The sequence below is a fragment of the Pelobates fuscus genome, chromosome 3, assembly GCF_036172605.1.
Source record: "Pelobates fuscus isolate aPelFus1 chromosome 3, aPelFus1.pri, whole genome shotgun sequence".
NCBI classification, from domain to species: Eukaryota; Metazoa; Chordata; class Amphibia; order Anura; family Pelobatidae; genus Pelobates; species Pelobates fuscus.
Window position 1 is genome coordinate 1,631,650 of NC_086319.1, and position 20,365 is coordinate 1,652,014.

The following is a 20,365-nucleotide window of genomic DNA, read 5'->3' on the forward strand; positions in this document are numbered from 1 at the left end:
CCGTCTAAACAATTGGTGGACTTTCTTATCTCTGGTTTAACAGAAGGCTTCCACACGGGTATTCTACACATACCATCCGGGACTCTGGAATGCCCTAATCTACAATCCGCACAACACAATCCCACAGCTGTTGACACTCTCATAGCCCAAGAAGTTGCTGAGGGTTTCATATTGGGGCCTTTCAAAGCTCCTCCATTCAAAGAATGGTGCACTAACCCCATTGGTATTGTCACAGGGAAATCTTCCCTTAAACAAAGACTCATCATTTACTTGTCTGCACCACAATCATCGGCCAACCCAAGTCTTAATTCCCTCATACCCTCCGAAGAATTCTCCCTGCAATACACCACCATAGATCACACCATTACAGCTATCATACAAGCAGGGGTTGGAGCATGGCATCAAGTGGGCCGGGAACTACTATTTTATTTTATTTTTTTCTCCCGTTTAACTTTTGGGTTCAAAAGTAGCCCAGCTATTTTCGACACATTTGCCGAAGCATTGTGCTGGTTACTATTGAACATAGCCAGATGCCCTATGGTATTGCATTACCTGGACGATTTCTTACTGGTCGAGGAAAATACTTCCCCTCCAAGTAGCCTCAAAGCTACCACCAAGATATTCGAGCAACTAGGTGTACCAAACCAAGAAAACGGAGGGGCCAGACACGATTATCACTTTACTGGGTATTCAATTAGACTCAACCACAATGCGAGCAAGCCTACCACACGACAAGATAGAGAACATTCTTACCTACATCAACCGCTACCTTCAGCTCGGTACTTGCAACCGCAAAGAGCTACAGTTCCTGCTGGGTTCACTAAATTTTGCCATGCGTATCATACCTCAAGGCCACTCCTTCATATCACGACTCTTGTATCTTTTTCCACGCTTCCTACACGACACACACAGGTTGTCCTTAGATACCCAAGCTACGGCAGACTTACGCATGTGGAAGAAGTTTTTAACCACTTGGAATGGTAAAAGTGTGTTTCTCCCTCAATTGACTGACTCATCACCTACCATTTGGTCAGATGCGGCAATTTTTCGGAACGAATGGCTTTGGGGCAGCTGGCCTACAGCAGTTCAGGATTTTGAAGGTTTTTCCACTACCTCTTTGAGATCTATCCCATCGTGGCGGCTGCCATAGCATGGGGTAATTTATGGGCAAATATGCCAGTTCGTTGTTACTCAGGCAACCTGTCACATCATCAACAAAGGTCGTTCCAAATCCCTTACGATCATGAGATTTCTGAGGAAACTCACTTGGTTGGCAGCTTGTCATAATTTCTTTCTATATTGTTTCCATGTTCCAGGTATATGTAACACAGCTGCTGACAGTTTGTCTTGTTTTAAATTTCAGGCATTTCATCAAGCACTCCCGTCAGCTTCGCTCACAGCCACCACCACAATTCCAACAACTAATACTGGACTAGACACCATCATGCATCACAGCAGGACACTATCACAATTGGCACTGTCAGAAAATACACACAAAACATACGACAGGGCTTTTACACTATTCAAAAGATTCCTTTTGGAACATAACATCATGCAACCATTTGTTATGACATCTTTTGGGGGTTTTGCTTCTTTTTGCCACCTTAAACTTAAAATGTCATATAACACCATCAAACTTTATCTCACAGGCATCCAACACCATATGCTAATCTTACAACCAAACACTAGTTTCATGGCCTCTCACCAGATTAAGACTATACCCTGAGGCATTCAGAAATCTGAACCCACACGTACCACAGAGGCTACCCATAGATAACCATATCTTCAAAGCATTGTCTAACCTGCTTGATTTAAAACCTTTTGACACCACTACAAATTCAGTCATCAAAGCAGCAATATACATAGCTTTCTATGGATTCCTAAGACCTAGAGAGTTCACTACAACCAACACAACACAATCTACTCCTATTCTACTCTATTCCCACTTAACAAAACACATGGATCATTACATCCTGACTCTACCTCACTCCAAAACCAGTCAGCACATTCCATACTATCCAATGCACAACAGGTGGTGCCGCGTCAGGGTTCTTGATGCATCATAATTTACTACCATCACAACCATTACTACTATTACAAAGTTCGGTACTAACCACTACAACCTTCGTGACCCACGTCAGGTCTTTGCTCACTCAACTGGGCCTCAACGCAGCTAACTTCTCAGGGCACTCCTTCCGCATAGGAGCAGCATCCACAGCCTCCAGTGTCAACATTCCAGTTCATGTTATAAAAACACTGGGGCGCTGGAAGTCATCCGCTTACTCACGATACATACCGAATCCAGTAAAGAATTAAGGGATGCTTTCAAAAACATGTGTGGTTGATATATGTATCTGTATTGGTTGTCTGTAATAAATGTTATTACTTAATTTTTGCCCTCTTCTTTCTGAGGCCTACCTCATCGTCGGTTCCGGCACACCACAACCGACTTGCCCTTTTTACTATCCTACCTTTAATTATGGTATTTTACTCTGTACTATCATGAGCACCTGACACAAGTATTAAGGCAATTTGGCCTGGATTTGTGGGAGGTGCTTGGTATCCACTCCTAGCCTACTTAAGGCACACCCCTTGCCTTGCTCGTTATCGTTCGAGGTCAGCGTTGAATGACCCTCCCACCACACCACATTTTAACATTTATTTCCTTTCTATTTATTTTTCCTTGGTAGGCCCTCTTCTTTCTCAGGCCTACCTCATCGTCGGTTCCGGCACACCACAACCGACTTGCCCTTTTTACTATCCTACATTTAATTATGGTATTTTACTCTGACCTATCATGAGCACCTAACACAAATAAATAAATATATATATATATATATATATATATTTGTATTATTTTAATTAATTAATACATCCTCAGTAGCAACTTTGTTAGAAAGATATGACCCGTTTTAATATCCCAATTAAGTTGTGATATAATGTTACAGAGATTCCCTCTGTCGGATACATACAGCTACTTTTGTTTCACTCTGATATTTTGTTTTATGCAAACACATTCTACAAGTCAATCGTATGTACGAATGACCGGCCTCCCGGTCATTGGCGTGTGCCGTTAGTTAACCCCAATGACCTTGAAACCACCGAAAGAACGGATGAACAGCGGACCACCTTACAACAGGAGTGTGCCAACAATTAACCTCCCGGGAACTGTGGTTTGTGGTTAACTGCAGCCTAATTGACTGGCATCAGTGTGGTCACCTTTCGGATACAAAGCACCGAACCACCACACAAAAGAACTGTCGAACGGCGACCACCTAAATACTGGCGTGTGTCCTCAATTAAGTTGTTAACCACACTCTAAGTACCTATTCCAAGGTGGCCGCCGTTCGTATGTCGAACACGAGGCGTCGGCCATCTTTGTGTCGTCGAATGCCCAGCGGGACCTAGTGCTAAAACTCCTGGAACTATAAGCAGCTAATGATTTATACGAACCACGCCGAGATGCCGGTTATCCCATCCAATCGTATAAAAACCATACAAACAGACTTTACTTTTGTGACTCTTGCACATCATTCGGGAGATCTGAGCGCCATTCGTATATTTTATGCGCTCACATCTGAGCTATCCAGAGAATGATCAAATGGGATATTTTAGTGTTTTAAATGTAGAAGTTCTATATTTTAGTGTTTTTCATGTGTATAATAAAACGTGGTATTTTTCATGTACTTGGAGATAATTGATCCCAACGGTCACACTAATCTAATTATCTCCAAGATAGGTGAGAGTGTTTTCAAAAGATGCACTTTGCTCTTATTGGTTGGGACATTGCTTTGTCCAGTGTTCCATCAGGTCCAGAGGGGTCTGTCCTCTGGCCTGGTAACTTTTATAAATTGCCATGCATGAGTGCCATTAAACACAGTTCGTTTTACCCTCAACTCGCAGCCTCGACTCGTGTTGTAGGGAAAGGTGTATCCTAGCTGTGCTATAGCTAGTGGGATGTTCTACATTTACATGAATAACTCTCCAAGTTCGGGAACTAGGGTATCAAAGCGGTCCAACTTCCAGCCAGCCTGGAGGCAACTGTAACATATAACTCTTAATTAAATTAATTCCAAGGAATATCACAACCCAAAACATTTAAAGATCACTAAATCTCCATGTGTTGTGACGCAATCCTGTGTCTCAATGAAGCAGTCTGGGTGCAGAAGCCCTGTAGTTTTAACCTTGGAATGTACAACATTGGTGTTTAGTAGAAACTGCAATCTTTACACAGCCACTACAGGTGTTTCTTACGCTGTGAGATGGATTTGGTTTTCAAAAACCCAGCGCGGCCTTTGATTGGTGCAGATCGGCGATTTGCTAGACATGCATTCTGGCTTGCCTATAGGGGAGAATTAGATTGGCTGCGCTAATCAATGTTGACTATCTCAGCCAGGGATCGGCAGAGTGGCCATGGAAAGACAAGCGCAGCAAGGGCGTAAAGTTTATAAAATCTCACCTGTCACTCACGAGGGGGCGAAGGTAGGCTTTAAAAGGTGAGATTTTCTCACATTAAACAAGGTAGATTAAATGTATAGCGTTATGAATACGTTTGTATTTCTAGTGCTATATCATAACCCATTCAACATTCTGCATGAGTGGCAAGAAAAGTATCGGACATATGGAGCTCAAAATACAATCATAGCAAAGGTGATCTACTAGCTCTGGAGCAGTGTGAAAGGGATCCGCAGTCCCTTACTGTAACGGAGCTCCCCGTACTCCGACTGAGTACCCTCCGTTGATGGACGCTTCCTAGCTTGCGCCGAGGACCACGAGCACCGCACAAGACACCACAACCACTACAGACTCCGCAACCACCATAGCTTGACTGGAGTCTCGCTGTCTTCCTTCCACCCTGGATCAGCTTCTGTCCTCCAGGACCATGTGGGAAAGACCTCTTCCTTCCACCCTGTATTAACCTCCAGCATCCAGGGCTGTGTGGGGAAGACCCCTCCTCCAAGGAGAGCATAACAGGAACAGCTCTTAAAAGAGCTAAGTGATTAACCCCTTAAGGACCAAACTTCTGGAATAAAAGGGAATCATGACATGTCACACATGTCATGTGTCCTTAAGGGGTTAAGGCTCAAGGGAGTATGCAGAGCATAGCAATCCCCAGTGTGAGTATAGCTGTCCCCTCCAATCACGAGACAAGACTACATGTTGAGGGTCAAGAAGAACTCTCATGTTTAATGGCAGGTACTCTGCTTTTATGCAGTGCTCCCCTGCAAGGGAGACGCCCACAGGCAATTGGGCATTAACCAATAAGATAACGGTTACATCCCACAGATTCCCTCCCCTCTGCTTGGGAGATAATTGAGTTTCTTACTGTATCTCCTCAATTATCTCCAAGCTAAAACTTGTACATTTTTATCCATTTTAATAACTTTCTCATTTTACATCGTACATGAACAACACAACTTGTGGAACAACATATTCAAAATTCGTGAAAATCCGTTCAGTGGTTCCAGAAATATTAAAAAGTCTCTTTGGACCGAGCGCATGCCCAAAACAGTTCCACAGATTCAGGCTGTGTGGTCGGTCTATTTCTGCCCTGAAAATAACAAAGTCCCATCCGAAGGCGCCGTTCGAATCGTCGAACTCACTTCGACTTCTGTCGAAGTGTCGAAGTGAAACCGGGGTTGTGTTTCCGTGGGGTTCAATTGTCTACTGGAGGTCTATTTTACACCCAAAATGACAAAGTCCCGTTCGAACGTGTGTTTGAAGGGCAGGGGAAGGTACAGGTCAGCGGTGTTCGTTCAAATGTGTGGCCGATTTCCGTTCCAAGCATTTGATGGCACACACCGCTGACCGCGTTCGACTGGATTAAAATGGCGGCCACTTCTAATGGCGGCCACTTCGAATACTTTGGCAGTTTGACAGCATCCGAAGTGCCGGTTTAAAAGTACAAACCCTTTCTTTGTACAACACAGTTAAATGGCCAGAAACAGGATACAAAAATCCACTATGCCCAAATGCAGTTCTTAAAGGGCAATGCATTCCAGGGCCATAGTCGCAGGGCAGGAGGCTCCAATGCCCAGTGGCAAATGGCAGTTTGTCACACCTACAACGTCACAATCCACAGGCTTCTGTGTGGTGCAAAATGTGACGCTTATATGAACAAAATCATTATATGATCACTTCTTGCAGCACACTGTGAAGCCGTTGGATTCTAGCATACTGATCTATTAGAACCTGTTCTGATCTGATAGAACCTGACACCTGTTCTATCCTACTGACTGTATTCAGGGCAGGAACCTCAGTGTTCTCCTGCCACCCACCAATCCAATCCTGACTTAGGTTTCATGTTTCAAATTAGTTGCTATTTCTTGATCAACTTTTAAAGTGATTTGATATTTTGAAAATCATTTGAATTTAGTAATATTTTGATTTTAATATATTGATTTAGTTTTTTTTTTATATTTTAATTAAATAAGAATTTCAAAAATGTATCCATAAATGTTAAATTATGGCCATTGATCCCGGGAATTATGAGTCCTTGGCTGGTTTAGTCAAAGGAAGTTAGTCACAACTCTATAGGTGTCCATGTGAATTTAATAAAAAAGGAAAAAGTTGTTTATTACATCCTTACAGAGACATTGTTAAATGCCATTACTTATTTATATGTAAGGCAATAAATAGCCTTTGTATCCCAATTCACAGTCATGCATAGACTGATTTATACAATATCTAACAGCTCACCTGTGTGGCACAAATTCTGTAGAGAACCTGGCAAGCAAAGAGTGGGAATAGCCTCCCGAGAGCCTTCGTGTTTTCAACTTGTGAGTTACTGTACCAACCTCCATTATGTTCTTTGGCGCAGTCTATCCAGGTGGTACAATGCGACCTGATGTGACGATACTTAATGAAGCATCTTAATGCATTGGTAAATACACCAACTGGTATGAGCAGAGAGCCACCTGCAACGTAGAATCAAACATTACTGGTTAAATAAAGGCAGTCATGAGGAAATGGGCTTCCCGGGATTTTAGACATGTTAGTGCATAGCTTTATCTCAGAGCTTAATATCACAACTAAAATACTATGCAGATTTCAATCTCAATATGGTCCCCTAAAAAACTGACAGTGTACTAAGAATCTCTACTTCTCAGTTTTTCTTCCTTCCATCAGCAGCAAACCTTTTATGTTTATTGATTCACAAAAAACTTAAGGAATTAAAAGAAAAAAACATTCTTGGCTTTGCAGTGCACCCCTCTGAGCCAATCCCAAGCTGGCATAGTTCATGAATACGGACGGAAGGTTTCCGACATGCCAGGTTCTGGCAGTGTTCGGAAAAGAAACATTGAGGAAATGGGAAGCTACAAGTGAAGGAAGCAAATAGCGTTCAGAGGATTTAATGTACATATAGATAGGCACAGATTATATTGAAGCAACCAGAGAAAAATACCAAATAAATAGACCTTAAATATACTGATTAATATGAAAACAGGTAAGAAATACAATCTTTTGCTCTGGTCACAAGCAGATTACATAGATAAACAGGAGCATTTTCTTATCCAAACTCCATCCAAAATCACATAATAGTGTCCAGACAGACCTACACAGGGACAGCAAGGACAACTGGCTTACCCCAGGGACACGGCTGTGTACACATGACTATATGTGCTAATTGTAGCTGGACCGCTGCCTGTTCGTGAATTGCTGCATTGTGTTTGGTGTATTTCCCTGGAGTTTTCATATACATGTGCCTGCTCCTCGTTTGGGAGGGCCTACATGAAGGGAATGCATTCCCCTCCCTGTACGGGGACAACCCCGACAACTCCTTTAGAATGTTAGTTAAGAACATTCGCACCTCGTAATGAGGTGTAAAAACCACAAACCGCAAGGGAAGCCTCAGCGCGTGCCTCTTTTGGGTGGCGGCCTGTTTGTTACACGAATGCCGTCCAGGGGGAGCATTCGTAGATTGGTTCCCGAACGAGGACCTCCCCAGTGTCCCTTGAAATGTTTGCACTAATCAATTACAACGTTGGCAACTTGCAACATAAGTGTGAAACCACAAGGGAAGTAATTGAGTGCTCCTCTGGGTGGCCGTCATTCGTATAGCTGGGAGGTGGCCAGGGGGAGCATTCGTGTCCTGAAAGGAGTCGCTTCCCTTGCCTGATTTCACCCAGGGACCCCACGAATGGAGGCTGCTCATGGCAGTCACCGTTCTGGGGGTCCCTGAGATTGGTGGGACACTTTTTGGGGACAATGGCGGTTTGGGGGGCTTTCTGTGACTGGGAGTCCAAGAGGCGGGAAGCTTTCCCACGCTGGGGCTCCCAGTTACAGATGCTCATGGGATAAAGACCCCCTGTTCCGAGAGGCAGGAAACCTTAGGATGGGTGGCGGGAACAGGGGACAAAGGGACTGGAGTTCCGTTTCCGTCAGGGACCCAAGGGAGGGGGAGGGCCCTGGGTGGCAGGAACAGAGGACAAAGGGACTGGGGTTCCGGATCTGTTATGTGACCCCTGCTAGCCTGGAGGGGACATTGTCTTTCTGTGTGATCCACCCCTTGCGTGGGGAAAAGTATAAAGCCGCTTGTGACAAATAAAGGTGTTGTTGTACCACCAGGACAGGGTGGGAAATGGGTCTTTCTGTGTTCTAACAGGCTCCCTTCTGGGGAAGGTCGTGCATTTGATTGTCGAACAGAACCATGGACTACACCAATCTCAAGAGACAAACATTACACAACCTGGTGAAAGCCAGAGGGTTATCAGCTGGGAGTCGTAACAAGGCTGCCCTGACTGCAGCCTTCATGGAAGAATACTGTACAGCTGTGCCACAGCTGGAGGGCGAGAAGATGCTATGCACAAAGAAGTCACCTGGTGCTCTATAAGGAGACCTCCGCAGAGGGAACCATGAACCAAATTCTGTGCAAGCATATGTCCAGACCCAGAAGAATGGGGCAAACCCTCCACAACCAGATGAACGACTGACCACACAGAGGTCCCCAGAAGGCCCAGCCACCATGGCCCCAAAGCCCAAATTGCTCTTTACCGCCTTCAAAGACTTCAGAGAGGCAGAAGAAGACATCAATGACTTCCTACAGCATTTCGAGCGCTAGTATCTATTACAAGAAGTCCCCCCTCCCCCCCCGCAGAATGGGTCTTTGCCAAGACACTAATGGGGAGGGCGGCAAATGCCTACTGAGATGTACCAGCAGACAAGATCTGGGAGTACGAGTTCATCAAGGAAGCCCTGGTAGCCTGGTACGTGGTGACCATGGAGGCGTACCTCAGGAAGTTCAGGGGGACCAAGAAAGGCGAGAAGGACTCCCGAGTGGGCATGCTGCATCGTCCAAACCACCCAGAGCTGGATGGCCTTGCAGCAAGCCAAGACCCTTGAAGAGATTCTCCAGTTGTTCATGCTCGAACACTTCTACAACGGACTCCCCACTGAGGTGCAGGAATGGGTGAGAGACCGGCAGCCCAAGACCATGACCAAAGCAGCCAAACGAGCCGATGAGTATGTTGATACTTGACAGTCCCAACGCCCTGCTCCCTCTAGCAGCTACCAACCCCTAATTCGACCTCTGCTACAACTGAACCCAGATGTTCAAACAGCTACTGGATGCATACTTGCAAAAACAGAAAATTCAACGATATAATCTTTCAATGTAGGGTAATAACTGCTTGATCCAAGGATAAATCTGACTGCCATTCTGGGGTCAAGAAGGAATTCTTTTTTCCTAGCTTGTTGCAAAATTGTGCTTCAAACTGGTTTTTTTTTTTTTTTTTGGCCTTCTTTTGGATCAACCGCAAAAAACAAATGTGAGGAAGGCTGAACTTGATGGACGCAAGTCTCTTTTCAGCTATGTAACTACCGCGGTTCCCCTCTGGGGCTTCCTAGTCCGGCCACCCCCCAGTGAACATTCCAGGGGCAGACCAGGGCTGCTACCAGCGTGACCAGCCAGGCCACATCAAACAGAACTGTCCCCAAAACCGAGGCAGACCACAGTGGGTCACTCCTGTATCCTCTACTGTACCACGAGCAGCAGCCCTCTGCAACCAAGAGAACCCCACAGACTTTCAGAGCCCCAACGAAGAAGCCTGGACCATCCATGATAACCGGGACCACCACAGACAGCCAGTGCAGCTGAACAGGTGTAAAGTCCAAGGGCTGCGAGACACCAGGGCCACCCTCACTCTGGTGTGACCCCAGCTCATCCCAGATGAAGAGACAGGGGTACCATCGCTTTTCAAGTAGCAGGAGGAAACTTCCACTATCTGCCCACTGCCCTTGTTCATCTGGGTTGGGGCACTGAAGCCCAGCGAGTCAAAGTCGGCCTCATGGATTGGTTACCTGCAGAAGTGCTGCTCAGCAATGACCTTGTCCACCTCACCTCCACCTATGTCCCTGTCTGGGCCCTCGACAAGGCTTTCCCTGTGATGACCCAGCAGCAGGCCCGCAACCCCTGGCAGGCTCACCCTCTGAGGCTCAGGTAGGCACCCTCACCCTGGCCCCACGAAGGCGCCACTGCAAAGCAGCCCCCTGTACAAGTCCCCCTGCACCTGGTTCTCGTAGCCGCCTCTACACGCAGACCCCCCGGCCCAATCCTTTTACTCCAGTTCCCCACATTGCCCCGCACACCACAGAGCCCCTCCCCAAGTTTGAGAGGGAGATATTGTCCCAACCCCCGGGCATGTAGAGATAGGGCAGACACGGGTCGGGTAGGGAGAGAGGGGGAGCGGTTCCTCTGGGAGTAAGGGCTACTGTATCGAATAGCAGAAAATAAGAAGTCAAGTACAGCTCCTACTACCACTAAGCAGTTGGTGGCACTCAGGAAATATCGACATGAGCTGCTGATATTTCCCCGGCAGGGCATTTGGGTCAGAGCCGAACCAAGAGTCGGCTCACCCAAAACTTTTTCTGGCCAGGCATCTCTAAGAACATGAGGCAGTACTGTCGAGAGAGTGGTGAAGAGGGGCGACTGGCACAAGGCTAAGCTCCAGCACCTCCCCATCATAGAAGACCCCTTCAGCAGAGTAGCTGTCGATATCATAGGTCCCCTGGCTAAGCATAGCCCCTCTGGGTAGAAATATATTCTGACCATTGTGGACTACGTGACTCGTTATCCCGAGGCAGTCACCCTGAGCAACATTCAGGCTGAGACTGTAGCCGAAGCCCTGATGCGAGTGTTCCCCCGGATGTGTTTATTCCCTGGGAGATCATTTCAGATCGGGGCTCCCAGTTTACTGCCGAAATGACAGTCCAACTGTGGAGGTTATGCTGCATTAAACCGATCCTGAGCTTGCCCAAGAGCCTGTGCGAGAGTTTCAATGGCATATTGAAGCAAATACTCCGTACCTTTGTGGCGACTCACAGGATTGGGAAAGGTTCCTGCCGCATTTCCTTTTCGCCTACCTGGAGGTGCCCCAGTAATCTACAGGATTCTCCCCGTTCGAGCTGATCTCCATGCGGAGAGTGAGGGGCCCTCTAGACCTTGTCTGGGAACACTGGGAGGTGGCTGGGAATCAGGAAGAAACCCCCATCATCCCATATGTGCTGGAGTTTAGGGACCGGCTGGTGCGGGAGAGCCTTCAGGGGCGCTAGTGCACATGGTATGATTGGGGTGCCAGGAGCCGCAGCTTTCAAGTCGTGCAGAAGGTTTTGATTCTGAAAGCCGTCCGATATGATAGGCTACAGGCTGCCTGGCAGGGCCTATAGCGGGTGGTGGAAAATAAATGTGACACTACCTATGTGATCGGTTCGTGTTCAGGTACAGGAGTCTGATGCCTGTTGCATGTTAACATGCTGAAGCCCTACCACGTGTGGACTGAGGATATAGCCGCCATATGTGCTCCAGCCTTGGAAGATTTTGACAATCTTCCCCTGCCCAACCTCCTGGATTTAGGGGCTCAGTCGGTTCATAAACTAGGTCCACTTAGGGGGACCGGCTAACTGAAGGAGAACACTGACAGGCACAGGGAATGTTGTCGGCAAGGAAGGAGACATTCTCCAACCTACCCGGCTGTGCCCCACTAGCCACCCACATGTGTGTCCCTGTGGGCTATTGGTATCTCCTAGACCGGGAGATGATTATTGTTACAGAAGCATTAGTTTTAATTGTGTACCTTTAAGTACTATTTTCACCTTTCAGGCCTATTTGCAGCTGTTCGTATGGTTCAGCACGAATCCTTTGTGCAAACGTATAGGTGGCCGCCATTTCGGGACTTTGCACGTGTTCGCGGCCATCTTACGTGTGAACAGCGGTGTTTGCCAGCAATCGTCTGGAACTGAAAACGGAGACGCGAACACCGCTGAGACCTCCAGGATAACGCAACTTCGTGCTGGACCTACCGAACGGCCCACCGTTCGGTAGGATGATTACCCTTCGCATGGGGAGTACAGCAACCCCCGGTATAACCATGGATGGCAACGGGTTCGTGGAGTTTTTACGTACGAACGGAGACCGACCGCAAGGCCAAAACGTGTGGAACTATTTTCGGCTAGAAAGTCTGTGCGGTCGGTCAAAACTTTGGAAACCCATAACTCCCGAACTGTTCATCCGAACGGGCTGGTTTTCGGATATGTTGCTCCCCTGAACAAGATCTATACAGTGGTGTAGGATTTAAAGGGGTATCCCCTGGTTTTGGGGTACATCCAGAACTTGGTCGGAAATATGTACAGTATAATTGGTTTAACTGTTTATCTGAGGGGAGGGGGATGTGTGGGTTGCACCAAATGTATGATTGGTGATTTTATGCCTCCCCCTGGGAGTGTCCTGTTTGCATGTAACCACAATAAAAAGCAGGCTGGGCATCCCAGTCCTCAGTTCTTGTTTGACCCTCAAATCGCAGCCTTGACTCGTTTTGTGGGCAGAAGGGTACCCTAGCTGTGCTACAGCTAGTGGGATTACTCTACATTTACAGGACTTGTATGGAATACTATGGAAAGCGGCTTCTCCCCTCTTCAGCAATAGGAATCCAGACTACTAAGCGGTCCAGCTCTCAGCAAGACTAAGGGTAACCGTAACAATTATGTGTAACGGAGCTTCCTGTACCCCGGTTGGGTACCTCCGCCGACGGATGCTCCTAGTGCTTACCGAGGGCTCCAAGCACTTCTCCAGACACCATCAGTACTGCAGACCCCATGAACCACCGGCACTTGCTTGGGGTCTCGCCGTCTCCTACCCACCCTGGACCTATGACAAGGCTCCAGGTTTCAGTTGGTGAACCTCTCTTCCTCCAGAGAGCGAAACCGGAACAGCTCTAACAAGAACTAGAGATTATTCAAGGGAGTATGAAGAGCATAGCGATCCCTTGTGGCAGTTTCCCCCAATAAGAGACAAGACTCTAGATTGAGGGTAAATCAGGAACAGAAAGTTTAATGGCACACACTGGTCTTTTACACAAGTTTTACAGCAAAGGTGACACCCACGTGGACCTAGTTGGGCACCGAATACAAAAAATACAAGTCAATCAAAACAGAGGTTTACATTCAGACACTCCCATACAGTGTACACAATCCGTCCCCTCTGCCTGTGATACAATTAATGAAGACAATGGACTAACTCAATTAACTCTAAGCAGAAAAAACATAATTTTTACAAACCCCAAAAAGTACCCCAAAATACAACATATCCCCACATCCCCTGATAGCCTCGGTCTGGGTGAACAACATATCCAAAAATCACCCAGATCGGTTTAGGGGTTCAGGAATTTCCTGGAAGTCTTATTTTTGCCCCACAGTGTACAGTGCACATGCCCAAAACAGTTCCATACACACAACGGCAAAATACTGCTGCACAATTTAAGATGGCCGCCGCCACATTTTTGAATCTGTTCCAGTTAAAAGTCCAAGGGGCAGAAACAGTACTATTTAACATGGGTTATCACACGGCCCATAGTCCTTGGGTAGGAGGCTGGCAAGCAGACCCATCCAAAAACACTCATGGCAAACTCCCTTAAAAAGGGGAGTTTGTCACAATCTGCAACTCAGCCCCCTCCTGCTTGGGATTTGTGTTGTTGGATGGAGACCCCCTGTGGGGGTCTCTGCATAAAGAGCTGTGTGCCAAAATAAAGATTGTTAAACGTCGTACCCCTGGAACTATCTGTCGTCCAGTTACTGGGGGAAATGGGTGTCTTAATACTAGTGGGGCTAACCAGCTGGGTTACCCAGGTCCCGCTACAGCTGGTGGCAAGCGACGGGATCCCAAGTCCATGCCAACAGACCCATAGATTATAGTACTCTAAAATGACCAACATTACAAGACTTGTGTGAAGCCAGAGGAAAAACGCCTTGCAGTCGTAACAAAGTCAAATTGACTGCTGCGCTCATGGGCCTCAGGGGCCGAAGAAGAGAATGAAGTGCGCAAGGAGGTGGACCGGCGTCTGACATATTACAGAGAGCCACCCTCAGAGGAGACCGTCAATAGTATTTTTGTTCTGAGGTACAAGCCTATGTTCTTGCCAAGAGAAATTGGGCAACCCCCACAAACCCGGATGGAAGGGAGGGTGCCGGGAAACACACCCCCCCCCCCCCGACCCGCAAACTACCGTACAATGCTTTCAAAGAATTCAAGGAAGCAGTAGAAGGAATTGATGACTTCCTAAAGGATTTTAAATGTCAGTGCCTTCTACAAGCAGTTGACCCCACTGGACTGGGTCACCATCCTGACCAGCAAATTAGTGGGGAAGGCAGGGGAAGCCTACCAGGCTGTACCAGAGGACCAGATCTGGGACTATCCCTTTATCAAACAGATCCTCCTGGCCAGGTATGCTTTCACTCCCAAGCAAAACCGCCAAAAGTTCAGAGAGACCAGGAGAGGGGAGAAGAACTCCCATGTGGAGTGGGCATGCCGTATCACAAGGGCACCCAGAACTGGCTGAACTCCCAGCAAGTCAAGTCCCCTGAAAAGATCAGCCAGCTCTTCATGCTGGAACATTTTTATAATGGGCTCCCCAACAAAGTACGAGAATGGGTGAGAGACAGACAACCCAAGACCCTCACCGAGGCAGCTCTGCAGGCCGATGAATATATCGACATCTAGTGGGCCCCAGCACCCAGTGGCCCCGGTTTCCCACCTGTGACGGATCGCCTGGTACCCCGACTGGGTCAATCGATGCTCCTAGTGCTCACCGAGGACTCCAAGCACTCCACCAGACACCATCAGCACTGTAGACTCCCACAAACTGCCGCAGCTTGGTTGGGGATCTCACCGTCCTCCATCCACCCTGGACCCAAGACCAGGATCCAGCTTCCAGTGGGTGAACCTCTCATACTTCAGAGAGTATAGCAGGACAGCTCTTATAAGAGCTAGTGATTAGAAAATGAGTATAGCAATTCCCAGAGTGAATATAGCTGTCCCCTCCACACATGAGACGAGGCTCTACGTTGAGGGTGAAGAGGAACTCATTTTAATGGCGCCACACTTGGCCTTATATGACAATCCCCATGCAAGGTGTGCGCCCAGATGGACCTTGTGGGGAACTAAGTTACGATATTCAGACCAATAAGAACAATATTCCAATGCACGACACTCCCACACATAGCAGACATCCCTCCTCTCTGCCTGGGAGATAATTGAGTCAGATGCTGTATTAACCCAATTATCTCCAAGCAGAAAAAAACACCCATTTCTACAGAACCCCAAAAGTACCCCAAAACACATAGTATCCCCACAAATGTCACATCCCTTGACAGTCCTGATCTGCGTGACCAACATATCCAAACATGTTTCAGTTCAGGGGTTCAGGGATTTCCTTGAAGTCACATTTTGATCGATCGCACACATGGTTCCATGCCCAAAACAGTTCCAGAGAATTAGGCAGTGCGGTCGGTCTACTTCGGGGATTCGAAGGGCACACAAATAGTGATGTACCGAACTGTCCGCCGGCGAACAGTTCCCGGCGAACTTGGCGTGTTCGCGTTCGCCGCCGCGGGCGAACACATGGGCGGTTCGATCCGCCCCCTATTCGTCATCATTGGGCAAACTTTGACCCTGTGCCTCTCGGTCAGCAGACACATTCCAGCCAATCAGCAGCACTCCCTCCCTTCCACACCCTCCAACCTCCCTCCCAGCATCCATTTTCGATTCATTCGGAAGATGCATGCTTAGTGAGAGGAGGGAAAGTTTAGCTGCTGCTGATTAGATAGGGAAATTGATAGCTAGGCTAGGGTATTCAGTGTCCACTACAATCCTGAAGGACTCATCTGATCTCTGCTGTAAGGACAGCACCCCAAAAAGCCCTTTTTAGGGCTATAACATCAGGCTGCTTTTTTTTTTTTCCTGTGTAATGTAACTGCAGGTGCCTGCCTGCCAGCTTCTGTGTGAGGTTCACATTGGATACTGTGCCTACTTGCCCAGTGCCACCACTCATATCTGTTTTAACAATTGGTTAAGCTTTAGATTTTAAAGAGGACAGGTGTGAATGTTAGGTGATTTCTGCCCTTTATGGATTAAAAGCAGACTCTGCATCAACTGTGTAATTTTCCATGGGAGTTTTGCCATGGATCCCCCTCCGGCATGCCACAGTCCAGGTGTTAGTCCCCTTGAAACAACTTTTCCATAACTTTTGTGGGCAGAAAGAGTCCCTGTTGGTTTTAAAATTCGCCTGCCCATTGATGTCAATGGCGGTTCGCCGGTTCGCGAACATTTGAGGAAGTTCGCGTTCGGCGTTCGCGAACCGAAAATTTCGGGTTCGCGACAACACTACACACAAAATACTGAACGCCCTTCGAATAGTCGAACATTCATGGAAGGTAAATAGTTAGCGGTGTTCGTGCTGTCGAATGTCCGATTTGAGTTCCATGAACTCGATGACCAAACACTGTTTATTGTACTTGTGGCTTAAGATGGCTGCCGTCACGTGTTCAAAGTGCCGCTTCGAAACGCTTTGGGAGTTCGAGAGTTCGAAGTGCCGCTTTGAACCACTTTGGGAGTTTGAAGTACTACTGTACCAGTCCAAAAGGGCACAAACAGTGTTTTTAAAGAAAGTCTAATACAGGGGCTATAGTCACAGGGCAGGAGGCTGGCAAATAGGCCCCTCCAAGAACCAGTGGCGAGGTTTAGAGATGTCGCGAACATAACATTTTCCGTTCACGAACGGCGAACACGAACTTCCGCAAATGTTCGCGAACGGGCGAACCGCCATAGACTTCAATAGGCAGGCAAATTTTAAAACCCACAGGGACTCTTTCTGGCCACAATAGTAATGGAAATGTTGTTTCAAGGGGACTAACACCTGGACTGTGGCATGCCGGAGGGGGATCCATGGCAAAACTCCCATGGGAAATTACATAGTTGATGCAGAGTCTGGTTTTAATCCATAAAGGGCATAAATCATCTAACATTCCTAAATTGTTTGGAATAACGTGCTTTAAAACATCAGGCATGATGTTGTATCGATCAGGTAGTGTAAGGGTTACGCCCGCTTCACAGTGACAGACCAAACTCCCCGTTTAACGCACCGCAAACAACCGCAAACAGTCCATTTGCACAACCGCAAACTCCCCATTTGCACAAGGTTGGATACCAAGCTAGCCATGTCCCGTTCCTTGTCCTCACTGATGTCATTGAAGGTCTCTTCCTCCACCCAGCCACGTACAACACCAAGGGTCCCTGAAAGGTGACAACAAGCCCCCTGTATTTATTTTTTTAATGTACACTACTGTTACACCAGATATGAGTTGCACTGGTGTGACACTGTGCCCTGGCAGGCCCTGAAACACACACGTGTGAAGGAAACTGACTGCTATTATATTACAGTCCAAAAAGTTTTTTTTTTGTTGTTTTTAAATGCAAGCTATTGTGACACCAGATATGAGTGGTGGCACTGGGCAAGTGGGCACAGTATCCACTGTGAGCCTGACACACACGCTGGCAGGCAGGCAACTGCAATTAGATTACACAGAAAAAAAAAGCAGACTTATGTTCTAGCCCTAAAAAGGGCTTTTTGGGGTGCTGTCCTTACAGCAGAGATCAGATGAGTCCTTCAGGACTGTAGTGGACACTGAATACACTACCCTAGCTATCGATTTCCCTATTAAATCAGCAGCAGCTACACTGTCCCTCCTCTCACTAAGAATGCAGCTTCCGGGGGTCAGGGCCTAGCTGTCATGGAGGAAAGACACACTTCGTGTGAGCTCCCTCAATATCTCACTTTAAGCAGCTATCAACAAGCGAATTTCACCCCAGAAGGGGATGACCCAGCAATGTTGCTCCTACCTGACCGACCGACATGCTTAATAGCGGTCAGCAACTCGACAGAGTCTTAGTTACCTCCGCATGGCCTGGTGCTCACCGGGCGGGAGAGGCGGACAATCTCCCGATCCTGGGATGCAAAATAGCAGCTACTTCCCGGCAGGAGCTCCGTTTCCCCACCCCCTCGGACCGGTGGGGGTTATCCCGGTCCACCCCTGAGAGGGTGTCTGGAGCTAATGGACGCACAGAGCACAGCCGCCCAGGCTGCCATACTCATCTGCGACTCTCCCAATATGGCGGCAGCCGCGTGTCCTCCTGGTACCAGCAAAGCATGGCAGGATATTGAGTCTAAGCTGGACAGACTCTTTAATCAATTTTGGAAGCAAATAACAAGCTCCACCACAGCCCCAACAAGCTCCACCACAGCTAAGCGATGCAGTCCCCATTAAAATCCACCAACGCAAAAGGCGTCGAAGGCTGGAGTACAGGTGATTCCACAAACAGAAATGCAGAGCCTGCCCCACGTCAAGCACTCGCCGCCACCACAATCCCGCACCGGACGTGAAGCACCACGGGACAGATCCGACCACCTGACAAAATAAGCTTCCACCACCTCAAGCCGCGAACCCGGCACTCAGCCAGAGACTTGCCTTTGTTCCAGGTATCAGGGACTCCCAGGGTCTGCACCTGGCGCCCAGAAGGGATCGGATGAGCACAAGCAGTAAACAGCAGCCTGCCAAGCATGTCCCACTATAGCCGATCCTCCACACTATGCCTTTGATCACATGAACTGCTCTCTGCACATTAACTAATCGTAAAGTAGCAAGCTGTGACGAAGTGCCCTTCGCCACTTTGTCCTGGAGAGGCCTGCTTGCCTGCCTCCTCCCCTGCGACTATGGTCCTGGACTATATTGCACGTTAAAACTATATCTGGACTTAAATGAATTTTCATTGTGCTGTCTGTGGCTCTTTAAATGGGCTGGACAGAGACTATGGACACATAAAATATGTTTAAATGCCTTGTTGGGATTCGGTAGTAAAACCGTTCGTATGATTCTATACGAATCCTTTGTGTAACGAATAGATGGCCGCCATTTCGGGACTTACACATGTTCGCGGCCATCTTGCGTACGAACAGCGGTGTTTGCCTGTGAACGCATGGAACTAAAATCGGGAGCGCAAACAGGCGAATACCGCTAAGACCTCCAGACATCCAGAACTTCGTACGGAAACTACCGAACGACCGGCCGTTAGGTAGTTATACTTAACTTAGTATGGGAAATCCTAGCGATCACGGAGATGCGAATGGATGGCAAGAATTTTGTATCTTTTTGTTCATGCGAACGGAGACCGACCGCAAGGCCAAAACTCATGGAACTATTTTCGGCTAGTTGGTCTGTGCGGTCGGTCAAAACTTTGGAGCTCTGTATCTCCCAAACTATTCATCCGAATGGGCTGATTTTTGGACAGATTGTTCCCCTGAACAAGGGCTATCTGGGGATACCAGACTTAAAGCTGTACCCCCTGGTTTTGGGGTACATCCAGAACTTGGGTAAAATAATGTACGTTTTAATTATGTTATGTGTTTATCTGAGGGGCGGAGACGTGGGGGTGTTACCATGCATGTGATTGGTCAATTTCATCCTCCCCCTGGGAGTGTCCTGTATGTACCATTTCCTAATAAAAAGCAGGCTGGGTGTTCCAGTCCTCAGTTCTTCTTGACCCTTCAAAACGTAGCCTTGTCTCGTTATTGGAGGGAATTGCTGTATCACACTGGGGATTGCTATGCTCTGCATATTCCCCTGAGCTTAATCACTTAGCTCTTTTAAGAGCTTGTTCCGGATACGCTCTCCTGGAGAAGAGGTCTTCCCCACACGGTCCTGGAGGACAGAATCCGATCCAGGGTGGAAGGAAGACGGCGCGGCTCCAGTTAAGCTACGGCGGTTGTGGAGTCTGCGGTGGTTGTGGTGTCGTCTGCAGTGCTTGGAGTCCTCTGAGAGCGCTAGGAGCATCCATCAACAGAGGGTACTCGGTCGGAGTACACAGAGCTCCGTTACATTGGTGGCAGCGGTGGGATGGCGTCCTAGTGCGAGGAGAAGCAGCGCAGAGACACTGGTAACGTTTGGAGTTACAATTGAGGGCAACGCTAGCCATTAGGCAGCGCCCCTGGCTACAGCAGGATGGAATCAGCTGGTTTGCGGACAGCGTTCCATGATGAGGAGG

At 47.7% G+C, this 20,365-nt stretch overlaps 1 protein-coding gene across 1 annotated transcript in view; it reads right to left on the reverse strand.

The window, feature by feature from the left end:
* The window catches only part of SLC15A5 (solute carrier family 15 member 5), a 121,856-nt gene that overhangs the window by 27,140 nt on the left and 74,351 nt on the right, over positions 1-20,365 (reverse strand). Inside the window, exon 4 of the mRNA XM_063449902.1 lies at positions 6,700-6,917. Coding sequence (XP_063305972.1) covers positions 6,700-6,917 — 218 coding nt within the window. The remainder of the gene's footprint in view (positions 1-6,699; positions 6,918-20,365) is intronic.